This window comes from Dreissena polymorpha, chromosome 8 (genome assembly GCF_020536995.1).
Source record: "Dreissena polymorpha isolate Duluth1 chromosome 8, UMN_Dpol_1.0, whole genome shotgun sequence".
In the NCBI taxonomy this organism is placed as follows: domain Eukaryota; kingdom Metazoa; phylum Mollusca; class Bivalvia; order Myida; family Dreissenidae; genus Dreissena; species Dreissena polymorpha.
In genome coordinates, this window is record NC_068362.1 from 20,676,691 (window position 1) to 20,698,826 (window position 22,136).

The window sequence follows — 22,136 nt, forward strand, 5'->3', positions numbered from 1 at the left end:
CATCGATCTGGGAAAATGGGGCTTAATGCATTTAAAGTGCCATCCTCATTAGCCTGTGCAGTGTGAACACAGACTAATCAGGGACGATACTTTCCACTTTTGAGGAATGTATGTGTTAAAGGAAATTAATTGTAAACAAAAGTCAAGCCTAAGGGTAAAGTATTGTCTCAGGTGTGCTGATGAGGACTGCACAGGCTAGTGTGGGATGACACAATATGCACATGCATTAAAAACAGTTTTCCCAGAACATGTCTTAAGTTAAGTCTGCCTCCAGTCTATTGTAGAGTGGTATTTAAAATTCCGATGAGAACAAATATGGTATTAAAAACAAGATTATTGAAAAGTGGTTAATGAGACAATGACGTGCATCTACATGCAAATTAAAAATAATTGTTAAGCTATGCTAAGTTTAGAAATGTATGATATAATTTACAGATATAAAATTTCATTTAAAATCTCAATATATTTATAAATTGCCGTTAAAAGGTATTCAATGTATTTTAATTAGATAATGAAATGTTTATTTATTTAAATAAATAAAGAAAGAACAAAATGAAATAATACAGTCAAAAAAGTATGAAGAGAACCTAATTCATGTGTTGGAACTTAATGTTCACAGATTATCATAATTACAATTTTCAAAAAATTATAATATATTCAGTAGGTTATTTTTACAAAGTATTAAAAGAAAGTATGCACTTAGAAAAATAATGAAATTATTGGTCATATATCAAAATAAAAAATAAAAAAATTAAGCATTACAAACACTTTTCTAAACAATGTGACATATGTTAAATCATTATTTTTGGGACATTAATTAATATTGAATTTGTGGGTTTACTGATCCATGAATTTTATTCAAACACAGGAAAATGACCCTCGAAAATTCCATATTTATGCCCCCCTTCGAAGAAGAGGGGGTATATTGCTTTGCTCATGTCAGTCGGTCGGTAGGTCGGTCGGTCCGTCCACCAGGTGGTTGTCAGACGATAACTCAAGAACGCTTGGACCTAGGATAATGAAACTTCATAGGTACATTGATCATGATTTGCAGTAACCCCTATTGATTTTGAGGTCACTAGGTCAAAGGTCAAGGTCACGGTGACCCGAAATGGTAAAATGGTTTAGTTTAAACCTATTTATTTTAGCTCGATTGCATCGAAAGCCTAAGGCTTATATAAACGCTCTCGAGTCCGTTTCCTGGGCCTAGAACCAGTACTTGGTGTCTTTGGGGAAGATCTAAAGAACGCTCCCACGGTGGGGATCGAACCCGTGACCTCCTGGTCGCTAGGCGGACACCATATCCATTACACCACAGCGACCTATAAAATGGTTTCCGGATGATAACTCAAGAACGCATACGCCTAAGATCATGAAACTTCATAAGTAGATTGATCATGACTCGCAGATGACCCCTATTGATTTTGAGGTCACTAGGTCAAAGGTCAAGGTCACAGTGACCCGAAATAGTAAAATGGTTTCCGGATGATAACTCAAGAACGCATATGCCTAGGATCATGAAACTTCATGGGTAGATTGATCATGACTCGCAGATGACCCCTATTGATTTTGAAGTCACTAGGTCAAAGGTCAAGGTAACAGTGACCCGAAATAGTAAAATGGTTTTAGGATGATAACTCAAGAACGCATACGCCTAGGATCATAAAACTTCATAGGTAGATTGATAATGACTTGCAGATTACCCCTATTGATTTTGAGGTCACAAGTTCAAAGGTCAAGGTCACGGTGACCCGAAATAGTAAAATGATTTTCGGATGATAACTCAAGAACGCTTTTGCCTAGGATCACGACACTTCATAGGTACATTGATCGTGACCCGCAGATGACCCCTATTGATTTTCAGGTCACTAGGTCAAAGGTCAAGGTCACAGTGACAAAAATCGTATTCACACAATGGCTGCCACTACAACGGACAGCCCATATGGGGGGCATGCATGTTTTACAAACAGCCATTGTTTATAAAAATTCAGTAAAGTCAGTGTTCTACCTGATAAGCTTATGTGGACTTGACATGCTTATCTGAGATGACAATTATGAATATTAATGAGCTGCATATTGATTTATGAAATTACATCTCTGCAAGTTGAGAAAAAAAATCGTTATTATGAATTTACATGTAAATATAACATTGACCAAAACTTCTAATGATTTAATACAAAATGGTTTGATTGAATTAAATTTCTTTTTTTTTACAAGGAACCAATGAAATGCCTGATTAAAATTAATGAGAATGAAATGTTTCTGTTGAAAACCTTCACATCCAATCAAGAGGCTTAGTTTGTTATAGATTGTTGTATGAACACTTTCGTAACTGTTTCACATCACCCATGGTGCTGTTGTTTTCAGGTGAGCATGAGCATTGTTATTGAGTTGACATGGCAACGGCACCAGTCGGACCCCCAGGAGCCTCAGTCCAGGACATCCCTTCCCCTCCCCTGATCCCTAGCTCCTCCCCTTTGACCTCCTGCTTCAAAGCTTCATTGAACAATATCGTTCTGCTGGAATGTCTGAGCATGTTGAGTTTTTACAAGCTGTTCTCAACAACTGCAATGTCCGTGTTGATCGATCCACACTCCTGCCTAAGTAGTTTGTTAAGCTCCAGTGCCGGAGGTGGGTCAAGTATTTCAGACACGCAGAGTTATAGCAGTAGTTATGGTAACACCAACAGTCACTGATTGTGGACTTCACAACGAATAGTACGAAGAATAAAAAGTTGGATAACTTGTTCCATGCTTTGTTGGACTAACAGAACAACATCGAATAATGGTAGACAATCTAGAAACAGTTAAAGAGTTATAGATCGAAGCATAAGCTATCCACGGGGTCTACTTCTGAATTCAATAGTAGTAGCATTATGGACCATCCTGGTTTGTCCTCTTATGCATCCAAAATGTTCAAAGTGAACGTGATTCTTACGCAGTTGCTGACAAAAAAACTTTGTATGAACACTCATAGCACAATGAATACATCGGGAGTGGTTCAGACGCAAATTCTTCCCAACAACATTAACACGGTTCTTAAGGTGTACCCATCATGGTTTGTTACGAGCACTTCACACTCCAAGACAAAACAGCCTCGCATTGAGTTGACACAAGATAAAGCATTGAAAAATGACAGCAGTTTTGTTGTGTGGTCCAGTATGCCTTTTGACTCCAACCCAACATTAGGTAGAACTCAAACTCAGCCCTTAGCAATCACACAAATTCTTGAGCCACAGGTGAGACCTTACAGTTTTATTTATTTTGAAAATAGGGGCTAATAATTAAGTCCCATTCATAATCTCTTAACGTCTATATTTTAACATAATTACTGGCTAAAATTCCCAATTGACGTTTTGCCATAAAAAAGGACACTTTTCACAGAGCTAGCCGCTAGTTCTAGCACATGTCTAAGTATTTTAGAAGAATTAATGGCTTAATATTCTTATTTCACTTAGTTATTACTATTTTGAAGTTATAGATGTTATAAAAATTGTTTATGTTGTTTATTTCACAAAAACTGTGAAACCATTTATTTTCGTCAGCTAGAAATCGCGAATTGTGTGTTGAAGAAAAATGACTATTGCATCAGCACTTTAATTTATTACATGTAATTTATGATTAAAAAAAAATAACAAAATTGTGTCAGTCAATGCCCGATTTGTTTGTAGTACATATCCGCGATAAATTGCCGTGGGAAAAATGGGAAAACCCGTGAGATTAACTTGCAGGAGGTAGACCATGTTTAGCACATGTAAATTAACTAGTCTTTTATTATCAGGTGAATGATTTTTATGCCCCCCTTCGAAGAAGAGGGGGTATATTACTTTGCACATGTCGGCTATGACCCCTATTGATTTTCAGGTCACTAGGTCAAAGGTCAAGGTCACAGTGACAAAAAACGTATTCACACAATGGCTGCCACTACAACGGACAGCCCATATGGGGGGCATGCATGTTTTACAAACAGCCCTTGTTTTATTTATTTTAGGTCCCTGTAGTAACTGGCCCTTATTACTGTATGCCATTAACAAGTTGATTGTTATGAATTAAGCTGATTGGTGGGACTGAATAACTGTTTACATATTATTTTTCTAAGATAAATATATATCCTATAATCAAATATAATTACATCATTTTTATACCTCCATTACCATTTGTAATGGGGGCTATATAGGAATCACTTTTTCGGTCTGTCGGTCGGTCTGTTGATCTGTCCCGAAATTTCATCCGATGTGCACCAAACTTGGTCACAAGTTGTATCTAGATGATGTATATGTCAAGTTTGAATATGGGTCATGCCGGGTCAAAAAATAGGTCACGGGGTCACTTGGTGTGTTTTAAACCAAAAGTTTGTCCGGACTATAACTATGTCATTTAACATTAAATTTTAAAATAACTTGGTACATTTGTTCACCATCATGGGACGGTGTGTTAAGTGAAAAAAGTACGTCAATATCTCCAAGATGCAAGGTCACACTTGGAGTTCAAGGGTCAAATGCTTGTCTAGGCCATAACTTTTTCATTTATTGTGAGATTTTAAAATCATATGGCAAATTTGTTCACCATCTTTGGACGGTTTGTCGCGCGAAAGAATTACTTCGATATCTCCAAGGTCAAGGTCGCACTTTGAGTTCAAAGATCAAAAATGGCCATAAATGATCTTGTCTGGGCAATAACTTGTGTCGTTTATTGTGAGATTTTAAAATCATTTGGCACATTTGTTCACCATCATTGGACGGTGTGTCACGTGAAAGAATTTTACGTTGATATCTCCAAGGTCAATGTCAAACTTTAAGTTCAAAGGTCAAAAATGGCCATAAATTAGCTTGTCCAGGCCATAACTATGTTTTTCATTGTGAGATTTTAAAGTCATTTGACACATTTGTCCACCATCATTGGCCAGTGTGTTGTGCGAAAGAATTACGTCGATATCTCCAAGGTTAAGGTCACACTTTGAGTTCAAAGGTCAAAAATGGCCATAAATCAGCTTGTCCGGGCCATAACTCTGTCATTCATTGTGAGATTTTAAAATCATTTGGCACCTTTGGTCACCATCATTAGACGGTGTGTCGGGCAAAAGAATTACATCGATATCTCCAAGGTCAAGGTCACACTGTGAGTTCAAAGGTCAAAAATGGTCATAAATGATTTTGTTCTGGCCATACTATGTCATTCAGTGTGAGATTTAAAAATTGCTTGGTACTTTTGTTCACAATCATTGGATAATGTGTCATGCAAAAGAATTACTTCAATATCTCCAAGGTTAAGGTCACACTTGAAGTTCTAAAGTGAAACATGGCCATAAATGAGCTTGTCCGGGCCATAACTATGTCTTTCATTGTGAGATTTTAAATGACTCATTACATTATTTCTGTTCACAGTCATTGGACGGCCTGTCATGCGAACGAATTCAAGAGTTCAAAGGTAAAAATGGCCATAAATAATAATGGCATAATAATTCTTAAAAATCGACATAAATTAGATTATCTTGTTTTGTGAAGACAGCATGCAACATAGTCTGTGGCAATGCGGCATGTGGTGGTATAGTCTGTGACAAAGCTCTAGTTTTAATTTTAGCAATTTATGACAGACAGTTTAACTACATGTATATCAGACGATAATGTGAATTAATTAAACACATTTGAATTGATACACAAACATTAGATTATAGTAAATGTAGGTAAACGCAAACAATCAAACACACATTCATACGTTTTTTATTTCTTTGTAATTAAAATTCAGAATGTATATCAGTCAGTTGTTGATCATAAAGCGTTATTGTATTTGATCCAGATCCGCCGTTTGCCTGCAACACTTGAAAACACACAACGGATAATACAGTTGTAAACAATTAGCGCTAATCATTACTATTGTACCTTAGTGAAGTCAATGCTTTTGATACAGCTTTTGGGTTGTAATTGGATTTGATTATTGTTTAAATCAAAGCCCATATGTTTGCAAGAAACAATGGGGCTTATTGCTTTTATATGCTAATGCACACAATTTCAACACTTGAAGTGGAACTTTAAATATAAGGTGTGTCCTACAAAAAGATGCACTGTATAACTACATGTTGTATCTATTGAATATCACTTACATTGCATAGTTTTAGCCAGAATAGGCAATAATAACTATTAAAATTATAAAAGTCCCCTGTAGAAAGATGTGGCAGGGCTATAGATAATTTTATTGGGTAATTGGGTTTTTCACCCTCTGTTTTGACAACAATAGGGTTTTTGTAAATTCAATAGAGTTTCAGCAAAATGTTTTACCCCCTACTTTTGAGCTTAATTGGGTTTTTCACCCCCGGTTTTTTAACTGAATTGGGTGATTTAGGGAATGACATATATAATATAATAAATATCTACTAAGATTACTATATTATTATGTGCAGGTGAAAAATAAATCAACATTTGTAGCAACATTAGTTAGTTTTAAGTTACTTTTCATGTTTGTGCATAATGTACATCTCATAACTCCATTTTCCATATCCATCACCAGCAACGGGTGTTTGTTTCGCCACTCTATTAAAGTTTTTTCACTTACACTCCCCATAAACGTGTTTTTTGGGTTTAACAACTTTGTTCAAAATCTCCGATAATAACGGGCGAACTAAATTCTCTGGAGAAATGATCACATCTTGCAACAGATCGTTCAGCAAAGCTGCACAAAAGTTTTCGGTTTCCCCAATATTCTGGCTAAATACCTGTCGAAAGTGTTTGTTTGTGTGAGGATTCTCTTTCTACGGCCACGAGTGGCCATTTTGATATTTTTAAGAAAATGAAAATAGAAATCGGATGGGTGTACGAATAATTACAGTAAAGATTGATAACCGCTGGAAAGACTGCCTTCTTTTCTTCATAGGACGGCATACATGTATAAACTATTCGGTACATTTTTGTACGGGAAATAACCAGTCTAAAAAAAGACGTCCCGTGTTTGTAAGGATTGCATTTTGTGACGCAAGGTTTTCTTATGGGAAATACGTAATTAACTTTATATTTGCGTTTTTGTACGCTTGATATTGAATTTAATTACGTTTTTGGTTATTTTAATTAAGTAATAACGCACATACGCTTGTAATCTATAGCCCTGATGTGGTACACTGAATTCACCACAGACGTCAATCTGTATTTCTGTATCTGTGTCTAATCCATAGCCACACGTGTGTGATCAAGTACTCATAAACTTACAGTATTCAACTCGCATCTATTTGTTTCTTAAGATATGCTATACAATTGTAAAATCTCACATTTAAAGTTGAAAAAAGTCTCACATTTAACGTTGTATACATGTAGTCTCACATTTAAAGTTGTATAGTTTCACCTTTAAAGGTGTACATTGTAACATTTAAATTTGTTTAGTCACACATTTAAAGTTATTTAGTCTCAAATGTAAAGTTGTATATGTTCACTTTTAAAGCTGCACATTCTCATGTTTTAAGTTTTGTAGTGCCACATTTAAAGTTGTATTGCTCAGTCTCTTATTAAAGGGGCCTTCCAACAGATTTTGGCATTATTGAATGAAGCATGTCATTAAATGCTTTATGTTGATAAATTTAAACATTTGACCTAAAAATCTCCTGTAAAAAAACACAAGAATACAACTTTAAAAAAAAGAAAAAAATAACCCTCAACAGGGCTCGAACCACTGACCCCTGGAGTCCTGGAGTTAAAAGTCTCCCGCCTAGACCACTTGACCATCCATGCGCATGCTTAGAGCGATGTATTTTTACCTATATAAGCAATCCTCATAGTTTCCCAAAATATAGCTACAACAACAGAACTTTCCAAATTATTCAATCGTTTTGCGTCAAACGACGCTTTTTAATTCGTCTTTTCAAATCGTCAAAAGATGCATACAATGGATATTTAAAAGCATTGTAAATTGTCAGTATTACTATTTCCTCAAAAATATCATAAAAAAACGAAAATTTGCGAATCTGAAACAACTTTTTTGTCAATGTACTAATTTAATCTGTTGGACGGCCCCTTTAAAAGTTATGCAGTCTCACGTTTGAAGTTGTTTAATCTCACATGTTATGTTTTCCTTTTCAGCAAATATTATTAGCCAACAATACAAACATCGTTAAAGTAAATGTCGATGGAAATTGGCGGCAACCCCTTCTTTAACAAATACTATAACTCGCTCAAGAAATTTAGTATGAAGACGTATTGCAGCAGCCTAGCACACCACATCTTCTCCAATGTTGGCTACATCAACACTTCGAACAGCAGAGCCTTGGTGAGTCCATGTTTACTGTTTTGACTTTTTGTTACCTCACCTGATTGCTCAGGTGAGCTTTTGTGACCGGTCTTTGTCCATCGTATGTCCGTCCGTCCGTCTGTTAACATTTGCTCCTAAACACTCTAGAGGCCACATTTCTTGTCTCATCTTCATGAAACTTGGTCAGAAGCTTTGTCCCAATGAAATCTTGACCGAGTTTGAAACTGGGTTGTGCCGGATCAAAAATTAGGTCACTAGATCAAAAACAAGAAAAACCTTGTAAACACTGTAGAAGTCACATTTCATGCCCAAACTAAATGTAACTTTGTCAAAATATTTGTCTTAATGATATATTGGATGAGTTCAAAAGTGGTTCCGATCCGTTGAAAAACATGGCCGCCAGTCGGCGGGGCAGTTTTCCTTCTTTGGCTATAGAGAAACCTTGTTAACACTCTAGAAGTCACAGTTTTTGCCCAATCATCATGAAAGTTGGTCAAAACATTGGTTCAATTGATGTCGCGGCTTACTATGGCATGCAGTGAAGCGTGAACAACAGTCGATAAGTGATAGTGTTGTTTACACACGGCTGGGGTTGTTTTTAACACTTAAGAAATAACCAATTCAAGTGTCATTGCAAAGGTAATATTGGCAGATTACTGGTATATAAATCGTTAAATTTCGGTACTAGTCATTAATTTCTTTGTCGTGATAAAAAGCTCGCGAAAATTGGCGTGAGTGTATTTATTTGTAAATAATAATTTCGTAGCTGGTACAACATTGAGATAATTTAATTTCCATTGAAAGTTTCGTTGTAAATTTCAACTACAGTACCGCGGTATCTCGCGAATTATGTGACGTTGACATTTCCTCTTAATAAACTAAAATTCAAACAGGCTGTATCGTTACCGTTACGCTATTTCAGTTTCTTAATTAGGACTACTTATAAGGGTAAATTCGAATCTATGCACAATTGTATTTTATACGTTTTTTTATGGCAAGAATTCTTATTTTTAGCTGATTCGCGAGCAATATTTTACGTGAAAATAAAAATATAATTTACATTTTGGTTTTCATGATAATTACAGATACCGGTGTAGCAGTCCATATTTTCCCCCGGCCATTTTTTCCCCGGGGAAAAATTGGCCTAGGCCATTTTTTCCCCGGGGAAAGATTGGCCTAGGCCGTTTTTTCCCCCAGGGAAAAAATGGCCCAGGCCAATCTTTCCCCCCCCTTGGCCAAATTTCCCCCTACTTAAAGAATTAATTGCAACATGACTCTTGGCACTTTTTTCGCCCCTCGGCCAATCTTTCCCTCCTCCCTTCCTAAGAATTAATAGCAACATGACTCTTAATTTTTTTTTCTTCCCTTCACCAATTTCCCCCTCCCCCTACTTAAAGAATTAATAGCAACATGACTTTTGGCCATTTTTCTCCCCTCGGCCAATTCCCCCCTCGCCCCTCAAAGTAATTGTCAAAAGATAAAATTAAGTGTAAAAGTGGTCTTTGGAACGAAACCAAATGGTAGGGGGGAAAAACTGGCCAAGGGGGAAAAATGGCCTAAAAGGGAATGAACAAGAGGGTCCTGTATTGCTCACCTGAAACTCCTTCTAGATTGCAAACAAACATTTTGTATGATTTGACATAGTTGTAACCTAGCTTTTGCCTGCACATGACCAACTTCCAAACTCAGGTAATGATTTGATAGAGATGGACATTGTGACCCATTTTCATGAAGATCAGGAAGAAAATATGACATCTAGAGAGTTAACGAAAGTTTTCTATAATTTGACCTAATGACCTAGTTTTTGACTACCTATCACCTACTTTCAAACTCAACCTATATTTCATTGAGATGAAGGTTCTGACCAATTTTCATAAAGATTGGTATGAAAAGTGACCTCTGGAGTGTTAACTAACCGTTTCTGTGATTTGGTCTGGTGACCTAGTTTTGGAACACACATGACCCACTTTCCCTAACTTAACCCAGATTTCATTGAGATGAACATTCTTACCAATTTTCAGGGGGGGGGGGGGGGGGAATTTGCAGAAAGGTGAAGAAAAAATGTAAAATAGAAGTAAAATAAAAGATAAGGGGGTTGAGGCAGTTTAAGCAACTCTCAATCAAATTCTGTTGTTAAAACTACTTTTACATGTTAAGGGGGAAAAACTTGCCATGGGGGGAAAAACTGTCCGAAAAGTGAAGAATAAATGTAAAAGATAAGTAAGATAAAAGATAAGGGGGTGGAGGCAGTTTTAGCAACTCTCGATCAAATACTGTTGTTAAAACTACTTGTACATGGTAGGGGGGAAAAACTGGCCAGGGGAGAAAAACTGGAAGAAAAGTGAAATATAAATGTAAAAGATAAGTAAAATAAAAGATAAGGGTGTGGAGGCAGTTTTAGCAACTCTCAATCAAACTCTGATATTAAAACTACTTTTACATGTTAGGGGGGAAAAACTGGCCAGGGGGGAAAAACTGGACGAAAGGTGTAGACGGAAAGATATATTAAATGAAAAATCAGGGGGGGGGAAGAATTGGACTAGGGGGGGAAGAATTGGCCTAGGCCACTTTTTCCCCGGGGAAAAAATGGACTAGTCCCTTTTTTCCCCGGGGAAAAAGTGGCCAGGGGGGAAAAAATAGCCTGTTACACCGGTACGTATGTAGTTATGAAAATGTTGATTGTAGAATTGGTTTGCAATTACATGTATTACTATACAAATATGTAGCAGCGCCGTATATAAAATTAAAACATTGGGAAATTTGACAAATTAACTGCAATAAAAAAAGTTAGACATTTCTAGAGTTATATCGCGCGCCGGATATATCGCGCTCGTGATCTTTGGACCCCACCAACTGCGATATATCGGCTTTGCAGTGTAGTCTTGTTAGATATGTATCTATTCAATCCAATGCCTTGGTTGTATAGAGCCTGTTTGCGAGGAGGTGTTTAGTTCTTGGTGGGTTTACAGTGTTGTTGTTTTTTGTCAAATTTTGGGTCCAAAATTGACCCCATTCCCACCCAAAACTATGTATTTTTCTCAAAACGATATCTTTAAATTTCCAATTGAAGATAAAGAAAAAGAAATAAATCACAATTTCAAGTTCATCATCCTATACAGCTCTATAACTTGAACCTTAGTAAATATAATATTTAAAACACCTGTTCTCCATTGTATAATATTGGTTAGCAAAGAAGTCCACTAAGGCAAATCAGGGACAACACTTTCCGCTTTTATTGAATATATTGTATAAGAAATATATCTTGTAAACGAAAATTCTGTCTAGGCGAAAAGTGTTGTTCCTGATTAGCCTGTGCTGCTGTACATGCTAATCTAGGAATACTCATAAGGCAACATGTATTAAGCCCTGTTATCTCATAATGAGGCTCAAAGTAAGTCCCCCAACAATCTGTTACAGTAAGCCCTGTTATCTCATAATGAGCCTCAAAGTAAGTCTGCCTACAATCTGTCACAGTTAGCCCTGTTATCTCATAATGAGCCTCAAAGTAAGTCTGCCTACAATCTGTTACAGTAAGCCCTGTTATCTCATAATGAGCCTCAAAGTAAGTCTGCCTACAATCTGTTACAGTTAGCCCTGTTATCTCATAATGAGCCTCAAAGTAAGTCTGCCTACAATCGGTTACAGTTAGCCCTGTTATCTCATAATGAGGCTCAAAGTTAGTCTGCCTACAATCTGTTACAGTAAGCCCTGTTATCTCATAATGAGGCTCAAAGTAAGTCTGCCTAAAATCTGTTACAGTAAGCCCTGTTATCTCATAATGAGGCTCAAAGTAAGTCTGCCTACAAGCTGTTACAGGGTTTTATAAGGCGATACAAGGTGAGCCTTGTTCTGGGAAAACAGGGCTTAATTCATGTTATGTGCCATCCAAAGATTAGCGTTTGCTTTGCATACATTGGCTTATCAGGGACAGCTCATTCCGCTGTTGAGGGACTTTTTGTTAAAAGGAAATTTCTTCTCAACCAAAATCAAGTCTTGGCAAAAAGTGTTGTGTTTGGTTAGCCTGTCAGAACTGCACAGGCTAATGTTAGACCACACTATGCACATTAGTAAAGCCCATTTCTCCCAGAACGAGGCTAAAGTTAATTCTGCTTCCAGTTTGTTTAAGAGCCTTATACAAAATTCTGATGAGAACAAATATGGTATAACAAACAGTGGTTATTAAGACAATGACGTGCGTGTATATGCCAATTAAAAATAGTTGTTAAGCCATCTTATTTTATAATTTACAGAGCTACAATAGTTGTTAAGCCATTTAATTTTATAATTTACAGAGCTACAATAGTTGTTAAACAATCTTATTTTATAATTTACAGAGCTACAATAGTTGTTAAGCAATCTTATTTTATAATTTGCAGAGCTACAATAGTTGTTAAGCAATCTTATTTTATAATTTACAGAGCTAACATTGCATGGTTCTCGTGCTTTGTTAACCTTTTATCAAAGCCATGAAAGTAAATCGGTATTCAAGCTAGGACACTTATTCTTATTAGAGTGTGGACTCAAAATTTATTTTAATAAAGAGAGAAATTTATTTAAATAAAGACAGACAGAACATTAAATGCAATAATACAATAAAACATGTATGGAGAGAACCTATTTGGACTTGTTCAAAAATAAGCATAATATCAAATTTCTAAAAATTATAACATATTCAGCAGCTAATATTTACAGTGTATTACAACTAAGGATAGTTATCGTTTTCGTGAATCAAGTAAATCTGATAAGATTTTGTTGGGGGGGGGGGGGGGGGTAGGCCATGTGTCCAGCAATACCGACACACAAAATAAAAAAATACGATCGATTCGAGACGTATCTAGTCTTTTTTCAATTTTTAGTGTTCATAATTAAACATTTATAGTAATTCTTTAAGTTAAGAGTGTATGCTTAATAAACAAAATTAATAGATTAAATGACTGAATAAAGTTATTGTACATGTACAAACATAAACATTGTTTGTTTTCCATGGTATGCATGTTAAGTAAGCTGCAAGAATTACTGTCAACATATGTTGGTCTTATACTTGAGGATAGCTTCCTATTTGCAAATCATTTTGCTATCCTTTAGGAGCTTCCGGGGGCCTTTGGCACTGCGGCCCCCAGCTAAAATATTTCCTTATTTTCTTTTTTTTTTTACTTTCACCCATGTATACAGCTTGTTACATGTTACATGTTTATTTACTTTTTATTTTTTGTCTTTTGTGAATTTTAATAGATTTTAACATTCAAAGATCTGTAAAGACATGGTAAAAATGTATGAATATTTATGCAACTTTAGGAAGACATTAATGTCAAATGTTTGCCTCCCATGTATTGAAACATATATTTACAGTAAAACATCTGTGAAAGCATTGTAAAGTAAAGTGATTAATAGAATGAGAACCAATAAAAACATTTTATTTTATGCTCTCATTTTTTCGACGAAATGACGTAATAAATCCAACGAAACTATCCAGTTTAATTCTTGTACAATATAAATAAGCGGTAAAAAAAGCATAAAATAAAAAGAAAATGTGTTGGATTTGATGGAATATCGGCTTTAATTCACTCGTGATCATAAAAAATACATATTTTCAATCGTGGCAGTGCCACTTGTGAAAATATTATTTTATATGATCACTCGTGAAAAAAAATTGATATCCCATAGAATCCAACAAATATCCTCTATATATTTTGTTCAAGTTGATGTTCCCTTTTTTGTTATGCAGGTAAGGAGCTGCTAAAAGATTAATAAGCTGTGTTGTGGGAAAATGTGGCTAAATGCATGTGCTTAAATTGTTGTCCCAGATTAGCCTGTGCAGTCTTTAAGATAATCAGGGATAACACTGACTCTTTCAAAGTATTTTTTGTTGAAAGGAAGTCTCCTCTTTATGAAAATCAAGTCTAGTCGGAAAGTGTCCTCTCTGATTAGCTTATGCGAAATTTGTTTGAGTTTTGAATATTTATGAGCCACATAATGGCTTATGAAATTAAATCTCTGCAAGTTTAGAAAAAAATATTTATGAATTTACAGGTTTATTTAGCACTTGCCAACACTTTTAATGTTTAAATATATAATGGTCTGATTTGATTCATGTGTATGCTATTTTGGACATGGAACCAAGGATATGCCAGATTAAAAATTCATAAGAATGAAGATTTTCTGTTTAAAAAATTCACATCCAATCAAAATGCTTAGTTTTTTTATAAATTGAAATACAAACCTTTGTTTCAAGTTCATATCACCCATTGTGTTGTTTTCAGAAGAGCACCATCATCGATATTGATTTTGCGCGGCAACAGCACCAGTCCAGCCCGCATGAGCCTCAGTCAAGGACGAATCTTCCCCTCCACCTGACCCTAGCAGCCTCAGTCCACGACGACCCTCCACTCGACCTGACCCTAGCGCCTTCACCTTGACCTACGGCCTCAAAAGGTCAGCTTTGTTGAACGATTCCATTCTGCAGGAAATTCTGAGCACGTTGAGTTCTCGTGCACTGTTCTCAACAACTGCAATGTCCTTGTTGAGTGAACCACACTCGAGCCTGAGTTAGTTCAGCTTGAGAGCCGGGATAGGAACAAGTGTTCAAGACACGAGGAGTTATAGCAAAGGTTATGTTAAAGCTAACAATCAGTTCTGGCTGTTGGACACCAGAAAGAATATCAAAACAATAAAAAGTTGGATAACTTGTACAAAGGCAGTAACAACTTTGTTTTGAACACTCATGGTACATCCCTGGGCATGCCTCAGGCGTGAATTCTGACATCTGAAATGAGGTGCTAAAGGTTTACCCATCAGGGTTTGTTACTTTGCACTCCAAGCCCAATTGGCCACACATTGAATTGGCAATAGACAAGATGTAAAAAAATGACAGCAGTTTGGATGTGTCAACCAGTATGCCCTTCGACTCTCAACTTGGCCATAAGCAATATCAATTAGGCTTGCATGTCATCTCAGCTTCTTGAGTATCTGGTATGACCTTAAAGAGTTATTTATACTGTCAAAGTTGGGGCAACAATTCAGCCCAATTCCTAATCTTAAAAAGTCTATTCCAAATTTTTCCATAATTACTGTCTTAAGTTCACAATTGACGGTTGGCTAAAACAATTCTTTGATTTTAATAGGTTGTAACATCTATAAGTTGAATGTTAATATTAAATTTACAATAGTAATGCACTTTATATTGATAGCACTTAATCTTAATTTTTAGCTCGGCATTTTCGGAGAAAACTATAGGTATTGTCATAGCCAGCTCGTCGTCCGCCGGCGTCGTGCTAAAACCTTCACATTTTGCTCTTTAATCAAAGTTCTTCCACCTACAACTTTGAAACCTCATATGTAGATGCACCTTGATGAGGTCTACATGCCACACCCATTTTTGGGTCACTAGGTCAAAGGTCAAGGTCACTGTAACCTCTATAAAATAATAATAATTTCTGACAAGCTTTCATTTATTCAAAACTATACCCTAGCCGAGCGTTTGCACTCGTTATGCGAAGCTCTTGTTAAGTATTTCTTAGCAAAAAGTTGTATTGTGTAACATTTAAAGTGGTATAGTCTCACATTTTTGAAGTTATGTTAGTTTAAAAAAAGATAATTTTGGCAAATTGCTACAACATTTCAAGTGGTTTCACATTATTCATTTAAACAATGCTATTATGAGTGCTAATTTGCACAAAAATCATTTCGCTATCCTAAATATCAATTATAGAAACAATGTTTTGCATTAAACAAACAGGTGTGTCAAGTAAGGTGTTACAGCATATATACATTGTACATGTATTCAAGACGTATTCGTTTGTTACTAAAAACACTCTATTTTTATTTTACTTGCCATTTCCTTTTCAGATAACATTATTATCCAAGAAGAAGAACACTGTTGAAGTAAATGTTGAAAACAGTCCAAACCCCCTTCTCGCACAAATACTACAAGTCGCTCAAGACATTCAGCACGCCACCTATGAACATCTCCCACAAAACTACAAGTCGTTCAAGAAATTCAGCACGCCACGTATGAACATCTCCAACAAATACTACAAGTTGTTCAAGAAATTCAGCACGCCACATATAAACATCTCCAACAAATACTACAAGTTGCTCAAGAAATTCAGCACGCCACGTATGAACATCTCGCACAAATACTACAAGTCGTTCAAGAAATTCAGCAGGCCACGTATGAACATCTCGAACGAATACTACAAGTCCCTCAAGATTCAGCACGCCACCTATGAACATCTTGCACGAATACTACAAGTCGTTCAAGAAATTCAGCATGCCACCTATGAACATCTCGCACAAATACTATAAGTCGCTCAAGAAATTCAGCATGCCACCTATGACCATCTCCCACAAATACTACAAGTCGCCCAAGAAATTTAGCATGCCACCTATGAACATCTCGCACAAATACTACAAGTTGCTCAAGAAATTCAGCACGCCACCTATGACAATCTCGCACAAATACTATATGTCGGTCAAGAAATTCAGCACGCCACCTATGACCATCTCGCACAAATACTATATGTTGGTCAAGAAATTCAGCACGCCACCTATGACCATCTCGCACAAATACTATATTTCGGTCAAGAAATTCAGCACGCCACCTATGACCATCTCTCACAAATACTATATGTCGGTCAAGAAATTCAGCACGCCACCTATGACCATCTCGCACAAATACTATATGTCGGTCAAGATTCAGCATGCCACCTATAAACATCTCCCACAAATACTACCATCGCTCAAGAAATTCAGCACGCCACCTATGAACATCTCCCACAAATACTACAAGTCGCTCAAGAAATTCAGCACGCCACCTATGACCATCTCGCACAAATACTATATGTCGGTCAAGAAATTCTGCACGCCACCTTTGAACATCTCGCACAAATACTACAAGTCGCTCAAGAAATTCAGCACGCCACCTATGAAAATCTCCCACAAATACCACAAGTCGTTCAAGAAATTCAGCTAGCCACCTATTAACATCTCCCACAAATACTACAAGTCACTCAAGAAATTCAGCACGCCACTTATGAACATCTCCCACAAATAATACAAGGTGTTCAAGAAATTCAGCACGCCACGTATGATCATCCCCCACAAATACTACAAGTCTTCAACAAATTCAGCACGTCACCTATGAACATCTCACAAATACTACAAGTCGCACAAGAAATTCAGCACGCCAGGTATAAACATCTTGCACAAATACTACAAGTCACTCAAGCAATTCAGCATGTCACCCATGAACATCTTGATCATAAAAGGTCAGGGCATATTTTGATACATTTTTGTGCCAAAATTCAGCCTCTAAACCAAAAGTTGTTTCTTTGTTTTCACTTGTATATTACAAATAATCCTTTTTCATAAATTAAACATGATACTTATTAAATGTTGTTTAAGATAAGTTAAACAATTATTGAAATGCAGTAAACATTCTATGAAATAATTATCTGCATTTATTTTAAATAAGAATATCTATAAACTACAATTTACCACCTTTCCAGGTTTTCAGTATACAAATATGCAACTGGAGTGATGATATGCCCTGAAGATATTTATTAATTATACCCCCTGTTAATTGGGGTATAATGGATTCCCCTTGGACGGACGTCTATCTGTCTGTCTTTCCATCTGTCTGTGGGCGTTCACTTAACGATTCAACGTTCAGCTTTCAAACTTTCAGGTATTGTTCCTTCTCATATGAGGTTGTGTATATACATTGTATCATTCTACACTAAAAATTACAAAACTGAGACATTCTATAACATCATGCTACATATTCTGACTTGCGGCATTGGGGGATATTCTACGTCACAATTGTTACAAATTCGTGTTTGACTAGACAGCAATAACACTTTTTTTATAGATGATTAAGCATTTTCAGTTATTTTACAATTTATTTTAATAGGATTAGAAGATGTTGTTTTCTTTTAAGAATTTTGAAAAAGCCATATTTTGGGATTGTGTCATCCACATAACTTGTTAATTGAATGGTCATGGAAAAAATTATATGACAATTCTCTCTCTTATTCTGGTATGGCAGTTGTCATTTGCTGGCATCAGTATATGCGCTTAAATAAGCCAGGAACAGAATAGCTAACTGACCCCATTACTGTGACTGAAATGTATTTTTATGTGTAGGGGTCTATAAAAAAACTTAAAACATTACTAGAATCTAATTTTTCTAGTTCTTACAGGATCCCATACAATCACAGTTTGGTACTCAGCAGAATTACAGGCTCTCTGGTGAGCTGGAGCTGGACACCCAAGGACAATACCTGAGTATAGGCGTCGAGCTCCTGGGCCAGGAATTCGGGGCTAAGCTCAACGAGTCCTACCCCCAGGGTACAGCCACTCTAACCTTGGGGCTCCACACTTTCCTGCTCAGGGGCAGAGATTATCTCATCTACAAGGTAGGTTGTAATGCAAAACGTTTCACAGTCATTCAAATAATTTTTGGTAGACTACGGATATATTGATGTTTCCACTATATGAGGTAAGGAGGGTATAACGATTTACCCTTATTCGTGATTGTGTCCATCCTTTCATCCGTTCTTTGATCCCATACTCTTGTGTGGCCGCCCTAACTAAAAACGTATTGTGCTAAAGGTATTCAATCTTTGCATTTATTTAACTATGCATGTGAACTTGTGAACGTTCATATTTTTATTAGATTTTTCTGACATAGTTGGAGAGTTAACCCCTTTTTTTAAATCGTGTAGCGGTTAACTTAAACTTTTCGCTACTAGAGGCCTGAAACTTTCGATGAATTTTGGAAACTTTGGAATCCACAGTCCATCCGTTGGGGCCGTGTTTGTGTTCGTCTGTCAACGTTTTCGTTAAAGGACATTTCCTCCTGAAACACTGAACATAATTTAATGAAACCTCACAGGAATGTTCCTTGGGTGTTCGAATTATTCATCTTTTTATGCCCCCTTTCGAAGAAAAGGGGGTATATAGTTTTAGCACTGTCCGTCTGTCAGTCTGTGTGTCACACTTTTCCTGTCCGCTCTCTAATTTGAATAGTTTTCATCCGATCTTTACCAAACTTGGTCAGAAGTTGTATCTAGACAATATCTAGGCCAAGTTCGAATATGGGTCATGCAGGCTCAAAAACTAGGTCACGGGGTCAAAAAAACTAATTCAAGAAAGTAATAAGCTTTAAATGGACATAATTATCTGACCTGCCAATTTATATATTTTTGTTAAATAAATCAAAGCGGCGCAAACACATCGTGGTAAAAGGTCAAGTTCATCCTTCAAGGTCTAAGGTCAAACAAACAAATCCAAGGGAAGTAATAAGGTTTAAAGGGAGATAATTATTCAATATTGAACATAGCAACTTGATATTTGGCATACATGTGTATCTCATGGAGCTGAACATTTTGAGTGGTGAATCTACAGTCATGGTAGTGGCTTTTAATTATTTGCTACTAAAATAGAGATTTGTTAGAGACAATTATTTTAAAGGGAAGTAATTTATATAATTATACATGTCAGATTATATATTTCCTTACCAACAATTTAATTTCTTTTCACAGTTACTGTACAGATTTTTTATTTTGATTATTTATAACTCAAATGATTGATTTGTCAAAGTTTTTTTAAATGATATAATTATCATGTCTTTCCTGTACTTATGTGTGAATGGTATGGTTCATTACATACCTGTGGACTTATGTCCATAGATACATGATGAACTCTGGCTATGGTCTCTTTGATAAAACACAGCCTTGGTTGTCAGTGATGTCTGACTTGGTCATATGTGACAGTCTACAGACCCCCCCCCCCCCTGCACCCCCCGGTTGGATTGGACAAAATCCAAGGGAAGTAAGAAGCTTGAAAGGGATAGGATTTCTATACCTGCCAAATGATAAATATACATTTTATTTCAAAGCGGCGCAGTAGGGAGCATTGTGTTTCTGACGAACACATCTCTTGTTTAAAACTGCATAGCCAAGAGATTTAATGTTTGGTGTGCAACAGTGTAAAGTGAGTCATCGACAAATGTTTCCAAATAATGTGTTTTAGTCAAAACTGGCTTACCCCCAGGATTTCCCAGTTTTACAAGGATTTTATATTTGATATGGAGCATAATCTAGAGGTCCACTACACAGTTTGTTTTATTAATAAACTTGGTCCTAGTGATCATTGACTGATCCTGGTAAAACCGTCATATAAACATTGTGATAACAGCAAAGCCCCTAGGGTTCATATTTGGTCCATGTAAATGATGACATTTCTGAATTCATTGAATATATTTTTGGGATTTGTTAAGATATTTCTTTACGTTTATAGGGTCCTTATCCTCACAAGTTCAGGCCCAGGAAACCATGCTTCTCAACTGCACCCAGCCACTGCATCAAACCAGTCATAGTTTGTTTCACCACTTTTAGAATGGGGCTTGGACTCTTTGTATTTCGAACAAGAAATATCTTTCAAAAAGATATACGGCGTTGATTGTGGTTGTGGTTGATGAAAGATAAAGAGTTATATTAATGAGACAGCAAATTCTTTTTCTACGCAGTTCTTAGCAGCATCACATGCAAATCAATAACCTTGCGCCAGATTTTGTGGCTTACTTCCCATTATTAGATATTGTTGACCATATATCTATAGTTTAAACCTATTTATTTTAGCTTGATTGCATCGCAAGCCTTAGGCTTATATAAACGTTCTCGATTCTATTGATAAAGAACAAAAATATACAAGAAGAATATAAATTAAATGATGATATACGAGTATATGGCCAAACCGTACATATTTGAAATATTAATACGCACGTTCTTCGAACAGACATGTATTGTTGTAGTGGTTTTTCGGACATAGTTATTTGATTCGATTGTTAATAGTATCGTGAATCATTGCGCTCATGCTTAGTAAATTGGTTGCTATGGTGGAATAATCCTTATTAAATTAATCAAAACTAGTACATATCATGGAATTATTGAAAAACAATCCTTTATTGACATACCATAATTATATCGCCGAATATCTGCAATGAAGATATTTCCGGTCATGTTCACCGGGTTAATGCGATAGAGTTTATATAACGAGTCTTGTACTGATCGCGAACTGAACTTTATACCTTGTGAGATGGAATGCAATGCGTTAAAGTGAGGTCACGATTTTACTGCTGGAACGACGGTTTGTTTAAAGCTTTATACTTTTACATATTATTTTCGATGTTTCGAAAACAATTTAACATATTTTGGTCAAAGCAAATATCAGGATATGGAACAACAATATTTATATGATCTAAAATATACGTGATCACAGAATGCAATGAGGTAGTAATAACTAAATAGGAGAACGCAGCCTTTAACAACAAATGCTATGGCGCTGACAATCCTCTGGAAATAAAAGGTGCACGCACAAACCGTATTGATGTCAAGAGTGTAAAACTGTTCTATCTATCAAGCCTTTTCATTAGAGATACAGTTGTTTCATGCTGAACACGCAGTAAAACAGTGTTAAAAAGACGCGGACATGTTTTCAATGTTTTGGTTGTATGTTGAAATCAGCCAATAGAATAAATGAAGTGTATTCATTTGTGTCTAGCCGCGGTCAGGTCAGGTAAGGTCAAAAGTGGCGTTAAACAGCTACGCCAAAAAAACTGTGTTGTTATTATCCCCCGCCATAGGCGAAGGGATATTGTTTTGGCGGTGTCAGTCCCATCCGTCTTTCTGTCCGGCCGGCACTTTTATGTCCGGAGCCATATCTTGGAAGTGCTTTGATGGATTTCATTGAAACTTGGTATGAGTATATATATGGATAAGATGATGATGCACACCAAATGGCATTGTACACCATCTGTTAAAAATGGAGTTATGGCCCTTTGTATCTTGACAAAAATGCTTTTTCATATAAGCTTAGAGCTTTATCTCCATTAACACATGAGCCAAA

The 22,136-nt window shown here is 36.3% G+C and overlaps 2 protein-coding genes across 5 annotated transcripts in view; both read left to right on the forward strand.

Annotated features, from left to right (window-relative positions):
* LOC127841033 (uncharacterized) overlaps positions 1-3,214 on the forward strand; it is a 181,211-nt gene extending 177,997 nt beyond the window's left edge. For all 4 annotated transcript variants that reach the window (XM_052369538.1, XM_052369539.1, XM_052369541.1 and 1 more), the window contains one exon: positions 2,368-3,214. The gene's annotated coding sequence lies outside the window, so the exon portion shown is untranslated. The remainder of the gene's footprint in view (positions 1-2,367) is intronic.
* Positions 3,215-8,072: 4,858 nt separating this feature from the next.
* On the forward strand, positions 8,073-15,076 carry LOC127843171 (uncharacterized). The gene is made up of 2 exons (XM_052373027.1): positions 8,073-8,246; positions 14,489-15,076. The coding sequence occupies exons 1-2, from the start codon at positions 8,100-8,102 to the stop codon at positions 14,642-14,644; spliced, it is 303 nt and encodes a 100-aa protein (XP_052228987.1). The 5' UTR covers positions 8,073-8,099; the 3' UTR covers positions 14,645-15,076.
* The last annotated feature ends 7,060 nt before the right edge of the window (positions 15,077-22,136 follow it).